Consider the following 17,844-nt stretch of genomic DNA (forward strand, 5'->3'; position numbering starts at 1 on the left):
CCATTTCACTTGTGTATCTGACACTGTCGTCTAGCCCCTAGCATAGCCCTTCCTCAGGCTAGCGCGACCCCGACGGCTGGAGAAGGAAAGGAAAAACCCTGGCCTGGACCCCACCGGCTCTGGGCCCTCACGAACCAGAATCTGTCCAGCGGGGCCGAGAAGAAAACCCGGAGCAGTGACCAACCTCTGGACCCAAGGGGGACAGGGACGACAGGAAAATCCGGAGCGGATTACCCGAGTAGGAGCGCCCCATGCCTGCTGCTGCTACCCCCTCCTTCCTAGAGCCCCCCTAATTCTCCAGTGAGATAATGTCTGGGGTGGGGGGCTGTTTGGTTTGGCCTGGGCCCTCAGGGGCGCCTCACACTTTCCGCCCCTGGCAGGGGAGCAGGGCAGCGGCCCCGAGGCTGAGTCACGGCGGGAGGGAGAGGGAGGGACCGGGACTCCGCCCCTCCCCCTGCGCGGGGATCCCGGGTCAGCCCGGGTGAGGGCCAGGGCCCCCCTGGCGCCGCCCATTGTGGTCCAACAGGTTGAGCTGGTGTCCCGCGGAGCCACCTGCTGGAAAGGGAGGGAGGCCCCCTGCGGAAGGGGGGTGGGGTTGGAGAAAGCGAGTCCGACCCGGTTCGGCCCAGCCGGCCGCGGGGAGTGGAATCTGGCCCGCGGTAGCCGGATCTGAATCCGTTTTATACTACTGGAGGGGCTCTTTGGGGTACGTAGCGCCTCAGGCCCAGTTGGAAGCGTCCCACACAGACTACCTTCCTCATTTGGGGGGCACTGAAGTACGCATCCTGACTTCCCCCAAACCCACACACAAATTCTAAAACACACAGACCACCTAGGTCTCTGAGCGAATCCAAGTCCAGAGGTCCCTCCTTCGCGGAGACTCAGTTTCTCCACTTAAGGAACGGCGGGATGGAGGCGGGGAGCAGGAGCGTGAGCGCGCCTCCCCCTCCCTCTTCGCGGACCCGGCCCCTCCCCTCCGACAATGCCAAGGCCGCAGCGGGCACCGGCTGGAGCGCAGAGGCTGCTAGCCCAGGGCGCCTTTCCCTCCCCGCGGGGCGCCGTCACGCGTGGGGAGGGACGCAGGGTGCCGGCAGCCTCAACTCCCCCTCTCCCTCTGGGGGGGGGGGGGCGGAGGAGCTGGAGTTGATGGCCGGGTGGCTCCCTCCCCCTACCTCCCGGGGCCCTGACCTGATTATAGCCCCTCACGGGACCCCCTCCCTCAATTACCTAAGTCCCCGTCTCATCACAACCTAGCCTATCTTTAACCTCTCATACCCTTCCCTCACGAGGTGCTGACCCTACAGAAGCCCCTCTTGAAGGAGTGGGAGCCCTTGATGGGGCGGTGCTCGGCTCCTCGGCCGCTGCGGACACTGCCCCCTCCTCTTCCCCTCCTCCAGGTCTCAGGCCAGCCCCTCGCTCCGCCCCCTCCCTGGCCCAACGCAAGGCGGGACCCATTTGGGATGAGCGGGTGTTCAGGCCAATGGGTGGACAGGGCGGTGGAGTGCAGGGGGCGGGGCGGAACGGCGGCGGAGGGCTGGATGGGGGTCGGGGGCGGAGCTTGAGTTAAGGTGGACTGGGAGAGATAGGGGCTAGAAGCGAGAGAGGGAGAGGGAGGGGGAGAGGGACCGCGGCAGGTGAAGGGAGAGAGAGAGAGAAGGAAAGGAGGGAAAAGAGGAGGGTGGGAAAGGCTTGGAGAGCAAAGTAAGAGCTTGAAAGAAGAGCGAAAAAAGAGGGAGGGATCCATCTGCTCCCTGCAGAGACTGGCTGGACCAAGGGGTTGAAGTTTATGTCCTTATTGGGCGGAGGGAGGGGGGCCTGGGGGGGCGGGTGAAAAACCAGGAAGTGACAGAGGGTGTTGCTAAGGGTTGGGGGGGGAGTTTGGGGGGTGGCAGGGGGCGGGGGGAGGGAGGGGAGGGATGGGGGGAAAGCAAGCAGGAGGACAGGTGAGACAGCAGGACAGGTGAGGCGGGCCCTGGGGGGGGCGGGTGGGAGCCAGGTGAATGTACGGTTCTCGGAGGCCGAGGGGGGGGCGGGCGGCAGGAGGAGGCAGAGGGCTGCGGAGGAGGAGCCCCCCAGCAGAGAGCGGCGAGCGACTGACCGCGGCCTTCTGACCAGGACCGGAGCAGGGCCCCAAGCCCCCGGCCTGGCCGGGGACGCGCTTCTCCCCACACCCTGTGCCTCATCAGCTCCAGCCAGCGGACCCAAAGGCGGAGAGGTGAGTGTACCCCACTTTTGTCTCCTGGCTCAGGGTCCTCTAGACTCGAGACTACTGCAGTGTCCTTCGTCTGTCCTGTAAGTGGGACCCCCCCACACACACACACGCATGCAGACCAGATTCCCACCACTCCCCTTCCCCGTGCCTTCTCAACATCCCGGGTCTTTGGAATTGATTTTAACTGGAAGGAAAGGTAGAGAAGGAACTACGGCCGCCCCCCCATCCCGGGGCGGAGGGTCCCCAGAAACTTTCTGTGCACTTCTGGGAACAGACAGACTGGCAGCTCCGGGATGGAGAGAGGGTGAGGCGGCACTGAGCGCTCCTCCAGTCTCCTTCATGACTCTAGCGGGAGACCCCCGACCCGACCGAGTTGAGGGAATGGAAACGCTGACAGACTCTAACTAGGACAACGCTCCCCCCCCGTGCCCCCTGGCGCGGTGGGTTGGACCCGGGCCAATTGCATGGGGGGTGGGGGGGAGCACAGGAGGAGCCGCGGCTTGGGGGAAAGTTACCGGCTGGACTATTTGGTTTCTTGCGCTTCCCGAACCGCTCTCTCTCGCTGGTAGTGGGGCTCGGCGACAACCTCCGAGCGACATAAAACGACCCCTCTCTCCGCCGCCCCTCAATCCCACTTTCTTCGTTCAGGCTCCAGTACCGCCGCCACCTTTTCAAAGCCAGCTCCTGCCCCCAGTACCCAAGAGAACGGGTGGGTGACTGGGAAGAATTCTACCTACCACCCGTTCCCCCGCCCGCGCCGGCGCACCTGCCCCTACGCAGAGTGGGGGTCGCTACTGTGTTGTTGTAGAACCTACTCAGAGCGCCACTAGTAGAGGGCTGCCATTCAAAGGGGTGGGGGGCGCTGCTTTCAATTTCCAGCTTTCTCTCTCCCCTCCCACCCCACCCCAAGTAAGAGAGCGACGTGTCCCGGTCAGGGCGAGGGGGGAGCCGGGAGTAGGGGGGGCGGCGTGGGCAGCGGGTTGTGCCCGGACACGTGCCTGCCCAGGCGCCCCGGCCCTGCTGGTGTTTGGAGAGAGGGCGGGTCCCCTGCCCCCCGCCCGGCACAACCCCCACGTATCAAAGGGCGGCTGAGACGTGGTGAGACCTCGGGGCGCCCTGGGGGGGTGGGCAGGGAGCCTGGGTCCGGAGCAGGGGAGGGGCAGAGGCGCGGGTGCTAGCTGACCCACAGGAAACGAGCGCTGCTGACCTAGTTTGGGACACCGGAAGTGGGTGCTGGGGAGAGGGGGAGACCAGCAGGCTGTCCTGGCTTCCGGGCCAGGTGGAGGGCGTTCTTGAATTGACCCCCACCTGAATGTCTTGGAGACCCCTAGCTGCAGCTGAGAATGGGAATGAGTCAGCGCAGCTCTTCCCCCTTCCCCCAACTTATTCCTGGAGGAGGGAGACAGTTTATCAGGGGCACAGGGAGCCAGATTGGGCAGTGAGGGGTTAAACCAGGATGGGAACTCTCTGTTCCCTGAGGGTGTATGTGTGTAGTGGGGTGAGAGGTCTGGAGGATTATGGGGTTACCTCCTGTTCCCCCACACACACCAACTGGTTTGGTCACCCCTGTACCTGCCTGGCACTGCTGGGAGAGCTGGCATGGAGTGGACATCAGGTTGAGAAGGGAGAGTGGGCATATGGAGTGTTGTGCTGGGCTGGAGAGGGATATATTTGTGACTGAGTTTGGGTGGCAGTTAGTGTTCCTTGTTAGTGGTGACTGGGGAGAAGAGCAGGGGGCTCCCCCTGGAGCAGCTGATGAAACAAGAAGAAATCTCTGTCAGTGCCTCCTGTCCTTGGCCCCCGGGACCCCAGCTCCCCCAGCGTGCCTCTGTTACATGGTTGCTGTGGGCACGATGCAGCCTGCTGGCACCCCCAGACACTGTCCCCTCCCTTGGGTACCACACCCCCAACCTTAGCACGGGGTCAGGAAGGGGTTAATACCACCAAAAGGGGCTCTGGGGAGGAAAGAAGGCAGTGCCCACTAGGCTCAGGTGTCAAGGAGAGAGGCCTGCTCTAATGGGGCACTCTCATCACTGCTCAGCTCTGGTGAAATGGACCCCAGTGACTGGGAGACAGGTGCTGACCTCTTCCCCCTTCCCCATGGTGCCCCCTGGCACCCAGGGCCCCCAGCTCCTCCTTGGCCTACTGCCCGCCCTGGGAGGGTGCGGCGGGCAGCGGGGGCTGGGCTAACAATGCACCATCGGGCCCTTTGTGTGTTTGCACTTGGCACCCTGGGGAAGGGTGGGGGAGGGGGCCCAGCGGGCATGGGGGGTGGAGCGCCTCTGGGGTGGGGACAGTGAAGGCTGGGGGAGAACTGGAGAGTGAAAGCAGGTGGGGAGGAAAGGGAAGTAGGTCAGATAGGGTGCTGGCCCCCCATTCCAAGCCAAGGCTGAGAGAACCAGCCCCTGATCCTATGGCTGCCCAGATGGCATCATGCTGCCTGAGGCACAACCTAGTACTGGGCATTTGGGGTCAGGAGTCACTGCCCAAGGGACTGCTTAGATGGAGGAGGCCTGGCCTGGTACTGTCCCCTTCTTGGTGACTGAGAGACCCAGTTCTGGCCCAAGGCCAAGGTCCTAAGATGGATAGTGAATGGGCTCCCAGCAGGGCACTGCCCTCTGATAGAAGCCTCTGGGCCTGCTTCAGGGCTTCCTCCCTCTGGTCTGCTTGGTTCCCTGACCTTCTGAGAGTTAAGACTGCCCTGCCACCAGGCCTTGGGGCCTATGCCTGTTTTGGCCTAGGGCTGAAGAGGAGGGTGGGGGAGGAAGGTGGGGACAGGCAGACGGATAGGACCCTGGCATGGGGTGTGCCTGCCCTGGCCTCTTCCCCCTCCTTCTGCTGAGTAAACTCGTGAGTAAACTTGACGTTTTGCCCGGACAGTTTGAAGTTGCTCGCCGCCCCCACCCCCCCCACCCCCCAGTCCTGCCAACACACAGGCGGCCAGGCGCCAAAGCGGGCCTGGGGGACTGAGGGGAAGGGGTTAGAGCTACTGTCATCCACCATCAAGGGCTTTGGAAAGGCAAGAATGACCCCCACCCAGCCACCCAGCCAGACCCAGCTCTTGGCAAGAGACTTGGCTAGGGCCTGTAAGCATCTGTCCCAGAGCCTTGGGGAGCCCAGGGAAAGTGGCCTGGAAGCAGAACCTCTGCCCACTTCTAACCTCCACCCCCACTAAGGAAAGGCACTCAGCTGCCATCTGGCCCCCTGAGTTGCCACCTTTAATGTTCACAGTCTGCCTGGCACAAGGAGAAAGCTACCTTTAGCAAATTCCACAGGGAGACCAGAAAGGGCTGCCCTCTTCATTCGGTCCCACAGCCTGGGGTGGGTGGGAGGCTAGTGGCCTTCCTTGGCATCTTAGCTCTCTCTTCACTGAGAGCTCCCAGTTGCTATGGCCTCAGTCCTAGAGGATGGCATCCTCATTTGCCAGCACAATTCCTTGACCTCATACCAGTGCCTAACCCCATACATATCTCCCTCTACCACACTGCTCATCAGGCCTGGCCCTGACCTCCCCCAATCCCTTCCTCTGTCTGCTAGCATCCCAAGACCAAGTCAGCCTTCAGAGCTTGCCAGCCAGCAAATACCTGTGCCAGATCCAAGGGTTGAGGGTGCCCCAGACAAAACAGGGCTGGTGGCAGGTAAACGGAGCCAGTGACCCCCACAAACACACCAATTTAGTATTTCTTGACATCACTCATTCCTCTTATGCCTCCCCAGGCCACCAGAATGGCGGGGGGAAATGCCTTCCCAGTCCCTGCCAGACCTCGGAATGGGGCTCCACCAGGCCCTTGCTTTCGACCTCGTGTCTCTGGCTTCAGTTTCCTTCCTGTTTCCACCCACCCCCCCAACTCCTCCCCACCCATATGCCCCTTTCAACAGACATCCTCTCCTCCTTCCTTCCTCCTTTCCTCCCTCTTTGCCTGGGAGCAGGGGTCCTCTCCCCCCACCATAGACCTCCTGCCTTTCACCTCTTCTAAACAATCTCAGCTTGGAGATTCATGACCGAGTCTGCTCTGCCCTCCCCACCCCATCATCAAGGCTCTGGCGAGGAGGAGAGTACAGGGCTTCTCAAGGGAACTACAACTCCCAAGGTACATGCAAAGCAATTGTGGTGCACACTGGGAGTTGTAGTCCTCCTTGAGCTCTCAGTTTGGTTAAGTCTAGAAATGTTTCTGGATGTAAAAGTGGATGAGGATGAATTGGAACATGGGTACCCTCTGCATCCCACCACCTTGTCCTCACCATCTTGTTCCCACATGACACCACGTACCCATGACTGACATCCATCTCCCCAGCTGAGACCTGCTACCCATTCTCACCTTAGGGCCCCACCCAAGAGATGCCCACACCCTGCCCTGCTGCCCCTGGCAGGGGCGAAATGGAGGGGCCCCATGAACTCCCTCCCTGCCCCCTGCCCTCTAGGCCAGTTCCCTCCCTTTATGGGGATCAAAGGGCAGAGAGCAGCCCCACCCCACTCCCTTGCAGGCTGCGGGCACTAGGGCTCTCAGGAATTGCAGGGACTTTGGTGCCCAAGCAAATGCTTGGGCAGGGGGAATGCCGGGAGGCTGGCACCTGGTGGCAGGGAGGGACACTGGCCCCCACCTTTGGGAATGGTGCCTTCAATAACTGCTCATCGAGCTGTCCATAGCCCCCGAGGCTCTTTTCGTGTAGGCCCTGACCCATGCGCTGCTTCTTGAGGAGATGGCTTAAGAACAGGGTCTTGGGTGTTATCTGTAGGACCTGGGGGCCTGGGCCCGCCTAGCTGGCACCAAGGCACAGGGGTGACCCTCCCCCACCCCAGGCCCACAGTTGGCATGGGGCGCTGGGAGCCAGGGGGGTAGGAGGGAGAGGAGGGCAGGACTGCCAGCATCCTGGTGGGTAGGTGCCAACCGGGCCGGGAGCTGGTGAGGGGCAGCAGGCCAGCGGCACTGAGCCAGCAGCTGTTGGGGGGAAAGGGGAGGGGATATTTTAGGGGGCATTCTGTGGTCCCCCCTCCCAGCCCAGAAGGACTTGGGATGGCCTAGTGTCTGGGGGACCTAGGGCACCCCTCATTCCAGGAATGAGAGACCCCAGGAGTTGTTTAAGTGGAACTTTGTGGCCCACCCATCTCTGGGCTCTGAGCCCTCCTGAGTTGCCCCTCGGGCCCAGGCGGGTCCCACCCAACCGGCCAGGGTGGCAGCGGCTTACGCAAGGGGTGGGGCTAGGCGCTTCCCAGCAGATGCCCCCTCCCGGCTCCTTCCTCTTTCGGTGCCCACAGCTCCCCCCATCTGTCCACCCACCTCAGGCCAGCTCTGTCCCCCTGATCCCCCTGGCCATTGGGGGCTGGCACAAGCGCTGCCCCCTGGCCTGGTTGGCAGGGGCTGGCGCCCGGGCAAGGAACTGTGGTATGTGAGTGGGTTTGGGGTGAGGCATGGGGAGGGCGGGGTGCTGCCTTGCCCAGCCCCTGAGGGCCCCAGCCCAGTACAGGGTGGGGAGAATTCGGCCAGCTCCCAGGGGTGCCAAGGGGCCTGCTGGGGTCTGGAGGGCCTCTTCGTGGTCCCCTGTTATACCACATGCCCTGAGGGGCTGGGACCTGGGCACCTGTCACCCCTGGCGCTGACTGTCCAGGGTTCCCCTCCTCCCTCCTCTGGCCACTGCCGCCTCCTGTCCCCTCCCCTCCCTTCTTCCTTCTCCTGGTCCCACCTCCAGCAGCCTCTCCCATTGCTCCTCCTCACCTCTGTCCTCCTGGACTGTCCCAGCTCCTACCTTTCCTACCGCTCACCTTTTTCCTCTTTTAGGACTCAGTAAGGACAGGCAGGGGTGGGTACAGCTGGGGCTTCGGGCACCGCAGGCAGAGACTCTAGGCCCTCTCCCACGCTGCCAGCCCTCTGGTAACCCCTCCCTCCATCTGGGGGGAGGGGGGACAGCACCCAGAGGGTTAAGGCTGTAGGGGGGAGGGGCTGGGCTAAGTCGTGGGCGGCCCCTTTGAAAGAGGGAGCTGGAGCGGGGAACAGCCACCCTACCTCCCCCCCAGCCCAGCCCTCCCCCACCCCTTCCAACCTGCTCCCCCCAGGGGCCAAGAGGAGTTGCCGGCAAGGCCCCTCAGCGTTCAGGTGAGTAGGCCCCACTCTGGCTTGGGAGATCAGGCCCCAGGGGAGGTTTGGAGGCCTAGAATTGGCCAAGGGTCAGAGAGGGACTGAAAAACAGGCTAGGAAGAGGGTGTCCCAACTTCACAAGGGGCAGTTTAGGGAGCTGAGGGTCTGAGGGTCTGGATTATGGGGAAGCTTCAGGGTCTCAGGGACCCCGCAGGACAGGAGAGCAGAAGGGGCCTACAGGAGCCGAGGGATCGCTGGGCCGGGACAGGAGGTTGGACAGGCTGGCAGAGAGCCGGGCTCCGGGGATCGGGCTGGGGTGTCCTCTGGGGCTGGGGGGCTCAGGTTTCTGCTGGCGGCTTGGCGGGTGTGGGGTTACCAGCCGGCTCAGTTACCCAGCCAGAGACACTAGACTGGGGGGAGGGGGTGGCACAGGGCAGACCCTGGCACCTTGTGCGGTCTCCTCAGGCCCTAAGGGGAGCTGGCACTGCCTAGGCAGACCCCCGTTGGGAACTGTGATGGCCAGGGTCTGTCCATGTGCACAGTTGCCTGGCCTAGGGTGGGCAGCCTCTGGGGAAAGTCCAGCAGCTCCAGGGCTGGAAACTCTGACGGGCAGAGAGGCCTAGGTTGTCCCCACCACCCCACCCCACATCCGCTCTCAGAGCACCCCCCTTCACCCATCTTCCCCCAGCCATCCCCCAAATCTGGGTCCTGTTCTTCATCCAGAAGGGGGATGTGGGTGCCCGAAATGCGGACATCTCATGGCAAGACCAGGCCTTGAAGGACAGGCCTGGCTTCTCGACTTGATTTATCTGCCCCTCTCTACACCGTGCCTGCCTGGGGAAGAGAGACGGGATGCTCGGAGCAGGGTGAAATGGAGGAAGTGGGAGAGGCTTGAGCAAGAGAACCAGAAGGGAAAATCAAGGAGAGGCAGGGATGGTTCCTAGGAGGCCAAGGGACATGGATGTGGTAGAGAAGACGCAGGAGCCTGGCAAGGGCTGACGGAAGGAAAGCAAAGGATGAGTTGCGGAGAGCAGAGACAGGGTTGGAGAAGGCAGTGAGGGGACAGGAAGAGGAGGCCAAGAAAAGGGGCCAAGAATAGAGAGAGGCTGAGGGCAGGGGTCTCCAAAGGTAAAGAGGAGAAGGCTGGGTAAGAGGGAGTTGCCCCTATTCCTCCCTCCGCCATCTTTTATGTCCCTCAGATTTCCCCTGATGCGGCCTGAGAGGCTGCGGACTAGGGCAGGTGTCATGGAAAGAAAATGTAGGGAATACTGAGGTCTCCCTCCTGTCAGGAGTTGAAGCACCAGGAATTGGGGATTTTGAGGGAGGAGAGGCTTAACCCCCACAGCACCGGGAAGCAGCCAACTCCCCTTGCCTCCTTCCCCCCTTCGTGGCTTGCGGTCTCTCTTCCCCGCCTCGGCCCCCAGGAAGTGTGAGTGCTGGGGGTGGTGAGGTTAGGAGGGGGAAGCAGCATATGGGGGATGGGGAAGGCATGCACTAGCTTGGAGGGGCTGGGGTAGTCAGGGAGGGCTCCATAGATGCCTAGGGCATCCCTGGGCCCAGGGCCTCTCCTTTGAAGCCCTTCCAGTCCTCCAAGGGCTTCACCTCAACCTCTCACCCTGCCTTCCCCACTGGGTTAGTCCAGATGGCTTCAGCCCCTGGGCCCCAGAGGCCCTAGGAAGGGGTGGGAGAAGCTGGGGAACTAGGATTCCCGGGTCCCTGAGGACCTTAGACTGGCTGCCCTATTTCCCCACCCCCATGGTCCAGCCACAGGCCAAAGCCCTGGCTTCGTGCAAACTTAGTTCCAAAAAAACAGGAAGAAAACCTGAGGCTGGAGTTGGGGTGGGGGTTGGGGGGTAGAAAGGAGAAAGAAGTAAGGGGGAAGGGTGGCCAGCCAAGGTGGGAAGAGCCTCAGGCCTCTCCATCACCCTGGAAGGAGGCATCACAGCCTGGTCTTCATCCTCCCTCACCCCAAGCTGCTGCACCTGGAGAAGCCTGGCCAGGCCCCTCTCAGCCTCTCTGGCAGCGCCCAGAGGTGGGGGCCTCCTAGCCTGGGGAGGGGGGGCTCTGTGTGCCTGTGTCTCAGGCCCATATCTATTTTCTCCGCGGCTAATCCTGTTTCCGCCTGCTGCCCCCCACACTAAGCCTCACTCCCCTAATCCCCAGGGTGTGGGGAAGGGGGGCCAGCTTTGCTCAGCTGCCCCATTCAGGGCCTCGTATCCCTGCTCTTCAGCTGGCTGGAGCCAGCAGTGTTGGCCCTGGTGCCCCCAGCCCTGCACTGGACACTGCCTGAGGTCAGCACCTGGAAAGAGTTCCAGCCTCCTTTTCCTTCCCACGCCAGGGCCAGTGCCCTCTACCTTTTGGTTTCTTGGTGGTGGACACACCCTGGCAGGTGCCCTTGGGCACTGAGGGGTAGGTGATAGGGGTTCTCACCTTCACCCCGCTCCCACTTTTCTAACCCCAAAATCTTCCCCCCACCAAAGATGGGGCAAGTTTGACTCAGGGCCCAGTTTCAAGAGAGCTGCCCACCGGCTTGGCCGGTCTAGCAGGCCTGACAGTGAGGGGAGCCTGGGGGGGTGGCGGGAAAGCGGGGAGAGATGGGGTGGGGCCCCCAGTTCTCCCCCTACCAGGCAAACAGACCAAACAGACCTTCCCTGGCTCCCTGGCACAGCTGCCCCCCCCCAACCACCACACACGCCCATGCCCACAAGGTCTTAGCAAGAGGGGGCATGCCAGGCTGGGTAGGGATGGGCCGCCCTCATGGGGCATTAGGGGGCTGGGCCCTCTGGGGTGCAGAGGTGGGAAGGGTGCCCAAGGTGGGGTGGGCATCCTGGCACCAGTGCCCCAGCCTGCCAGGAAGAAGGGGGAGGCCGCCGCCCCACCGACCCCTCCCAGATGATGGGGTTAGGAGTGCCCCCTTGGCCTGGTTGGCACCAGCCTAGTTCCAGGTGGCACCTCTGGCATGGGTGCCAGAGCCCTGGCTAGGGGAGTTTCCCAGAAGCTAGAGAACCTTATGAACACCTCCCCTTCCCACGTGTCTCCTCTGCCTCTTCCCTCCTTCCTTGCTACTTCCTGGCCATGGGCATTGGAGTTAGGCCTAAGGGGTTAAACACTCACCCTTGCCCAAGCCCTGAGTGAGTTGCATGGTGAACCAGCCTGAGCCTGTGACCTGACAGCAGGGTCAGCCAATCAGTGCCCCTGCCACACCAAGTTGCCACGGAGACGGCCCTGGGGTGGGAGAAGGGAGGCGGGGAGGCGGGCTTAGCAGCCGCTGGATAGGGTGGGAAAGGAAGGAGGGAGAGCCACGTGCCTGTGGGTGCCCAGCTCTGGGCCAATGGACAATGAGGACAGCCCCACCCATCCCCCTCAGGAGGGACAGGATCCGCTTGGGCCCAAGAGGGTGCCCAATGCTGCTCTGCTGCCCACCCGGTTTTGTTTGTTCCTAAGTCCTGGGGCCATTTGCCACTTGTACTATTTGTAAAGTACAGGTGGGAGAACCAAAGGAAACTGGGAGTGCTCCCAGACTGCTTGGCTCCTATGGAAGGAGAAGTGATTTGGGGACTGAAGGTGGGAAGTGGTGGGTTATCTTAGGGTGTCTTGCTGTGGCTTACAAGCAGGCACATGGGTGCTTCTCACTAAAGGCTTCTGTGCAGGTATCGTGGCATTGCAACGAAGGTGACAGACGGGGAGGCAGGCAGAGACAATGCAGTTCTTGTGTCCTCAAGAGGAAACCTGTAGCCCTTGACTCCTCCAACTCGCCAAAGAACCTTTCCCCATCAATGACTGAAACTGAACAGCTGTTGGGAGAGGCAGACAAGACACTGACAAAATGTCAGTGGGACTTACCCTAAGGATCATCTAGGTCACCCTTTAATTTTACAGATGAGGAAACAGGCCTCCTTGGGGAAGGAAGTGACTTGTCCAAGGTCATGTAGCTGGTAGTAACCTGACTCCCTGGGGTGATCTGAGGGAGGGAGGCAGACCTGTCTCGCGGCAGAGGCCGTCTATATAGTGAAATCTACTTCCAGGTGAGGCCTTCTTCCTCCCTCCCAAGGACAGAACATTTACTGAGCCCCTACTGTGGGTCAGGCATTGTGCCTGCATTGGACTCGTTTAACCTTCACCACAGCCCTAGGAGTCTGGTGGAACTGTCCCATGTTACAGATGAGGAAGGAGGTTCAGAGATTAAATCACTTGTTTAAGGTCACAGGGCTAATCAGCCACATAGTGAGGATTCAAACTCAAGCCTGGATGACTCCAGAGTCCAGCTCTTTCCAGGCCCCAATTCTGTCTTCAGTTGCTCCAGGCCCACCGAATGTCAGGGCGAAGGGCTGAGCCCTTGGGGCTTCCAATCCCACCCCTTCCTTGTACAGTGAGGAAATGGAAGCACAGAGAGAAATGACTTGCCCAAGGTCATTCAGCAAGATAGTAGCAGAGCCAGGACTTGAAGCAGATCTCCCCACTTCCAGGCCAGACTCACTCTATTACCCCTCCCCTCCACCAGCCTCCACCAAGGGTTGCTGGCAGCTCTGAGCCTTCTGTGGCTTTGCCTTGGAAGGGAAAGCATAGAGGGTGGAAGATGGACCTCTGGAGAGGGGGACTCTCCTGACTGGCCGGGAACTGGGAGGGAGAGGTGGTGGTGGTAGACCAGGGGGGAGGGGTGGGACTGGAACTTGGCCTATTGGCAGTGGGGGAGGGGGCGGGGAATGATGCTTATCGGTGCGGGGCAGGAAGCACCCGCGCCAGCGACACCCCAGCAAAGGGTGGCTGCTCCTTGGCCCCATGGGGGAGGGGAGGATGTGGGGGGAGGGATGCTGGGAGCTGTGTTTCCCTTTTGGCCTCTAGAAGTGGGTATCTAGAAGGGGAGATGAACTTTTAGTGGGTGGAGGAGGGACAGGAGGACGAGAAGGAGGAGGGCGCTGGGAAGCTGCCTCTCATGTTTGCATAGTGTTTTACAGTGCAACAAATGCTTTAGGGAGATAACGTGAGTTAAAGCACCTGACCTTGCCTTGAACAGACCTTGGTCCAGTGTGAATCTGAACTCTCTCATCAGCCTCTCTGGGCTGTGAGGAGGTTCCATCGTAAAGACTGGCACCACACTTTGCAGATGACTGAGGCTAGCTGCCAGAGCCACCCAGAGTCCTTCAGCCAGTTCTTCATGAAGCCTGAACCAGGACCCAGGCATCCTTCTTCCCAGTCCAGTGCTTCTTCCAAAGGGATGGGAAATGGGGCAGGTGAAGTAGATGGGTCTCTAAGAAAGGACCAGAAAGGCGGGGCTCCTGCTCTCAGGTAGAATAGTGCACAGGTGTTAGGAACACGGACCACCTGGCTTTGAACCCATTCTGCACTTAACTTGGAAAGTTACTTCACCTGCCTGCACCTCAGGTTCCTGTCTGTGAAATGGATGATAATCGTTACTTTAGAAGATTGGGGAAGATGAAATGGGTGTAAAGTACTTAGAAGACCACCCGGCCTATAGGCACCTGGCCAGTGTTGGTACTCCTTGCAGGGCTCAGTGCTCTTAACTTCCCCTTCTATTTCACCCAGCAGAAGAAGATGGGGAGCCCGGAGGACGACCTGATCGGGATTCCATTCCCAGACCACAGCAGTGAGCTCCTGAGCAGCCTCAATGAGCAGCGCCAGCTGGGCCACCTATGTGACCTCACCATCCGGACCCAGGGCCTTGAATACCGCACCCACCGGGCTGTGCTGGCTGCCTGTAGCCACTACTTCAAGAAACTCTTCACTGAGGGTGGTGGCGGGGCAGTCATGGGCTCTGGGGGCAGCGGGACAGCCACCGGGGGAGCAGGGGCCGGTGTGTGTGAGCTGGACTTTGTGGGGCCAGAGGCCCTGGGTGCCCTGCTTGAGTTTGCCTATACGGCCACGCTGACCACCAGCAGCGCCAACATGCCAGCCGTGCTCCAGGCCGCGCGGCTGCTGGAGATCCCATGTGTCATCGCTGCCTGCATGGAGATCCTGCAGGGCAGCGGACTGGAAGCTCCCAGCCCTGATGAGGACGACTGCGAGCGAGCTCGCCAGTACCTGGAGGCCTTCGCCACAGCCACAGCCTCAGCCTCAGCCTCAGCCTCGGGAGTTCCCAATGGTGAAGACAGTGCTCCACAGGTGCCCCTCCCACCACCACCACCGCCACCTCGGCCTGTCGCCCGCCGCAGCCGCAAGCCCCGAAAAGCTTTCCTGCAGACCAAGGGGGCCCGGGCCAACCACCTAGTGCCCGAAGTGCCCACAGTGCCCACCCATCCCTTGACCTATGAGGAGGAGGACGCAGCTGGCAGAGTGGGCAGCAGTGGGGGCAGCGGTCCAGGGGACAGCTACAGCCCTCCCACAGGGACTGCCTCACCCACTGAGGGGCCCCTGAGCTACGATGCCTATGAGGGTGAGGAAGAAGAGGAGGAGCTGGTATATCCCCCAGCCTATGGGCTGGTGCAGGGCAGTGGGCCCCCGCTGTCCCCCGAGGAGCTGGGCTCAGATGAGGATGCCATCGATCCTGACCTGATGGCCTACCTGAGTTCCCTGCACCAGGACACCCTGGCACCAGGCCTGGATGGCCAGGACAAGCTAGTGCGCAAACGCCGCTCCCAGATGCCCCAGGAGTGTCCAGTCTGCCACAAGATCATCCACGGGGCAGGCAAACTGCCACGCCACATGAGGACCCATACTGGTGAGAAGCCCTTCGCCTGTGAAGTCTGCGGCGTCCGTTTCACCCGGTGAGCACCAATGGGGAAGGGGCTCAGCTGGGGCCACGTCATGTCAGGGGGAGGGTGAAAGGGATTATGAGACCCGAGGTGTGGAGGTGGGTGATCCTGGAGGGGCTGAGAGGGTGTAGGGGTCACCAGAGTGAAGAGCGAGACCAGGAAAGGGAGGCCAGGAGAAAGAAAGTCAAGGGAGGTGGGTGTGGGGCATGAAAGACTGGGCTGTGCAGGGGGCAGAGGAGTGGGTGGTAGCTAGGCCCAGTTAAGCTGGGGCCAAGTCAGCAACGGTCTCCTGGGGCAGCAATGGGGAAACAAATGGGGGGAACGGGAGTGGGACAAGACCTGGGAGGCTGGCCAGGACAACCAGGGATCCCGCCCTGAACATCTCACTTGCCCCTCCCTGCTGCCTGTGCCAGGAATGACAAGCTGAAGATCCACATGCGGAAGCACACAGGAGAGCGCCCCTACTCATGCCCGCACTGCCCAGCCCGCTTCCTGCACAGCTACGACCTCAAGAACCACATGCACCTGCACACGGGGGACCGGCCCTATGAGTGCCACCTGTGCCACAAGGCTTTCGCCAAGGAGGACCACCTGCAGCGCCACCTCAAAGGCCAGAACTGCCTGGAGGTGCGCACCCGGCGGCGCCGCAAGGACGATGCGCCCCCTCACTACCCAACACCCTCTGCCGCCACCCCGTCCCCTGCTGGCCTCGACCTCTCCAATGGCCACTTGGACAACTTCCGCCTCTCTCTGGCTCGATTCTGGGAGCAGTCAGCCCCTACTGGGCCCCCAGTCTCCACCCCAGGGCCCCCTGATGACGATGAGGAGGAGGGGGCACCCACCACACCTCAGGCTGAAGGTGCCATGGAGTCCTCTTAAAGAGGGATGAGTGGCCAAGCTGGAGCAGCACGGGGGCTGGGGACGCCCATGCCAAGCAGTGGGAGTGTGCAGCACAGACGGCGCTGGGGGTCCAGGCACTGAGCCTCCCTGGCATCGAAAATCAGCCCCTTCCCCCAGAGCCCTCATTCCAGTTTCAAGCTGAGAAGGTTTTGGGGCAGAAGCTCCCCAGATTGGGGTGCTCTCCCAAGGAGTGATACGTATGATACGATGTATATATTTACAGCTCTGTTGTAACGGTGGGGTCCCTGTCCCCAGCTGCTCCTGGGGAGTAGAAGCAATAATGTATTTCTGATTCGTGGGGTCCCTCTTCGGCTATGCGGGTTTCTAGGGGGTGGGGGGCTTGGGACCAAAGCCTTGCCCCGCCCCCATGCCCCTTGGGGTTTTGGCTGTGTAAGGGGGTGAAGGACTGCCCCTCCCTTTCGAGACCCCTCCTTCCTGGTTTCTGTTCCCTTTTCCTGGCAGTGAATTATGCAAAGGGGGCGGCAAAGGAAGGGTAAGTGGGGGAAAGCAAGGTAAAAGCTTGAAAGACTGGGGGACTGGGCCTGTAAGGAAGGAGCCATCCTAGTCCCCCTCCGCCCTGCTCCCAGCGCTGAGTCATGGGGTCCTGGAGAAGGGGCGGGGTGGCCTGATTGGCTCGCCCGCCCCTGGGGGCAGCGGGAGGGGCCCCGCCCAGCTAGGGGAGCCGCTCGCTGGTTCTCTTCCCCTGCCCTCCCCTCCCGCGTCCCCGGGCAGGGAATGTCTTGTTCCCGCCGCTCCCTCCCCGGGGCCAGAGGGCAGGGCGGGCCGGGCGGTGTCCTACCCTCTTCTCCTCCCCACCTCCTCCCCGCCCAGGTGCGAGCCGGAGCCGCCGCCACCGCTGCCGCCCCTGACTCACGCCGCCCCCGGGCTGGCGCGGTGCAGGGTGTGGGACCGGGTGAGGGGTTGGGGGGAGCCTTGCGGAGAACGGGCGAGCCGGCGCCATCTGGCGGCCGTGCCCCTCGCGGGCGAGCGCCCCTGGCGGCCACTTCCAGCGGGCCGTCTGCGCTCACCCCCACCACCCCAGCTGGTGAGCGGCGCCCCCTTGCCAAGGCTGTGGGCAAATAACTTCTTGCTCAGCCGCAGGGAAAGTGGGCTGCGGAGCTGTGGGAAAGGGACCCTTTCCCCAGACGCTTACCAGCCCGGCTCCCTGTTGGGTCGGGGAGAATAATCCCCTCCCTCTTCCCTTAGGATTGAATCCACCCCCGTTCTGTACATAGCCTTTTCTGTTGGTCTTGTTGAAATCTAGTTTCAGATTTTTAACTACCCAAATCTGCTGGGGGTGGGGGTATCTCCCCCCTCTTCCTCGCTGGGTGCTGGACCCCGTTTGGCCTGGGCTCTGCCTTGCACTATTTCCCCTCCCTGGCCTGGCGGCCCCTCCCCCTCCTTCAAAGGGGCAGGTTCAGGGGCCCGGTGCTCTCCCTCTCTCCCAAGCACCCCCATGCCCATTTGCACAGCTGCCCAGGTACCCCCAATAGTGGGGGGGTCACAGGGAGGGGGTAGCGGGACCAGTCCCTATATCTATTTAAAAAGTGATGATGTAATATATTGGGGTTGGGGGAGGTCGGGTTGCCCTGGGCCTCATCTTAGCATTTCAGGTGATGGGGGAGCCCAGGGCTGAGGAGACCTGAGGCCTAGCCCCAGGGAGTGAGGACAATGTGGCCTCCCCTCTCCCCCCTTGCGGCTTCTCCACTCAGTGCCTTAGGGGGGGAGGCAATCCCCCCTCTCCTGTTCCCCTCCCCTTCCCCTGCCCCCCACCTCGGGTGTAAACGACAGGAAGAAATAATAATAATTTAAGATTCACATTTGTGTCTACCTTTGGTTCCTTTATTTGGAGGGTAGATGGGAGGGATCAGAAGGAGAGGTAGAGGAGAGACAGAAGGACTGGGGGTTCTGAAGCCGGGAGAGGGGTCTGCTTTGGGAACAGAGGATT

The 17,844-nt window shown here is 61.6% G+C and overlaps 1 protein-coding gene across 9 annotated transcripts; it reads left to right on the forward strand.

Annotated features, from left to right (window-relative positions):
- The first annotated feature begins 1,046 nt into the window (after nt 1-1,046).
- On the forward strand, nt 1,047-17,714 carry ZBTB7B (zinc finger and BTB domain containing 7B). Of its 9 annotated transcripts, none has more exons than XM_064477808.1 (4): nt 1,047-1,397; nt 2,116-2,215; nt 13,831-15,008; nt 15,410-17,714. In XM_064477808.1, the coding sequence occupies exons 3-4, from the start codon at nt 13,840-13,842 to the stop codon at nt 15,873-15,875; spliced, it is 1,635 nt and encodes a 544-aa protein (XP_064333878.1). In that variant the 5' UTR covers nt 1,047-1,397; nt 2,116-2,215; nt 13,831-13,839; the 3' UTR covers nt 15,876-17,714. The 9 variants fall into 9 exon arrangements, with proteins under 9 accessions (XP_064333878.1, XP_064333877.1, XP_064333875.1 ...); XM_064477807.1 differs by having other exon boundaries at nt 1,049-1,397; nt 13,834-15,008; XM_064477805.1 differs by lacking the exon at nt 1,047-1,397 and adding an exon at nt 1,902-1,960.
- The last annotated feature ends 130 nt before the right edge of the window (nt 17,715-17,844 follow it).

Source organism: Camelus dromedarius, chromosome 23, assembly GCF_036321535.1.
Source record: "Camelus dromedarius isolate mCamDro1 chromosome 23, mCamDro1.pat, whole genome shotgun sequence".
NCBI classification, from domain to species: Eukaryota; Metazoa; Chordata; class Mammalia; order Artiodactyla; family Camelidae; genus Camelus; species Camelus dromedarius.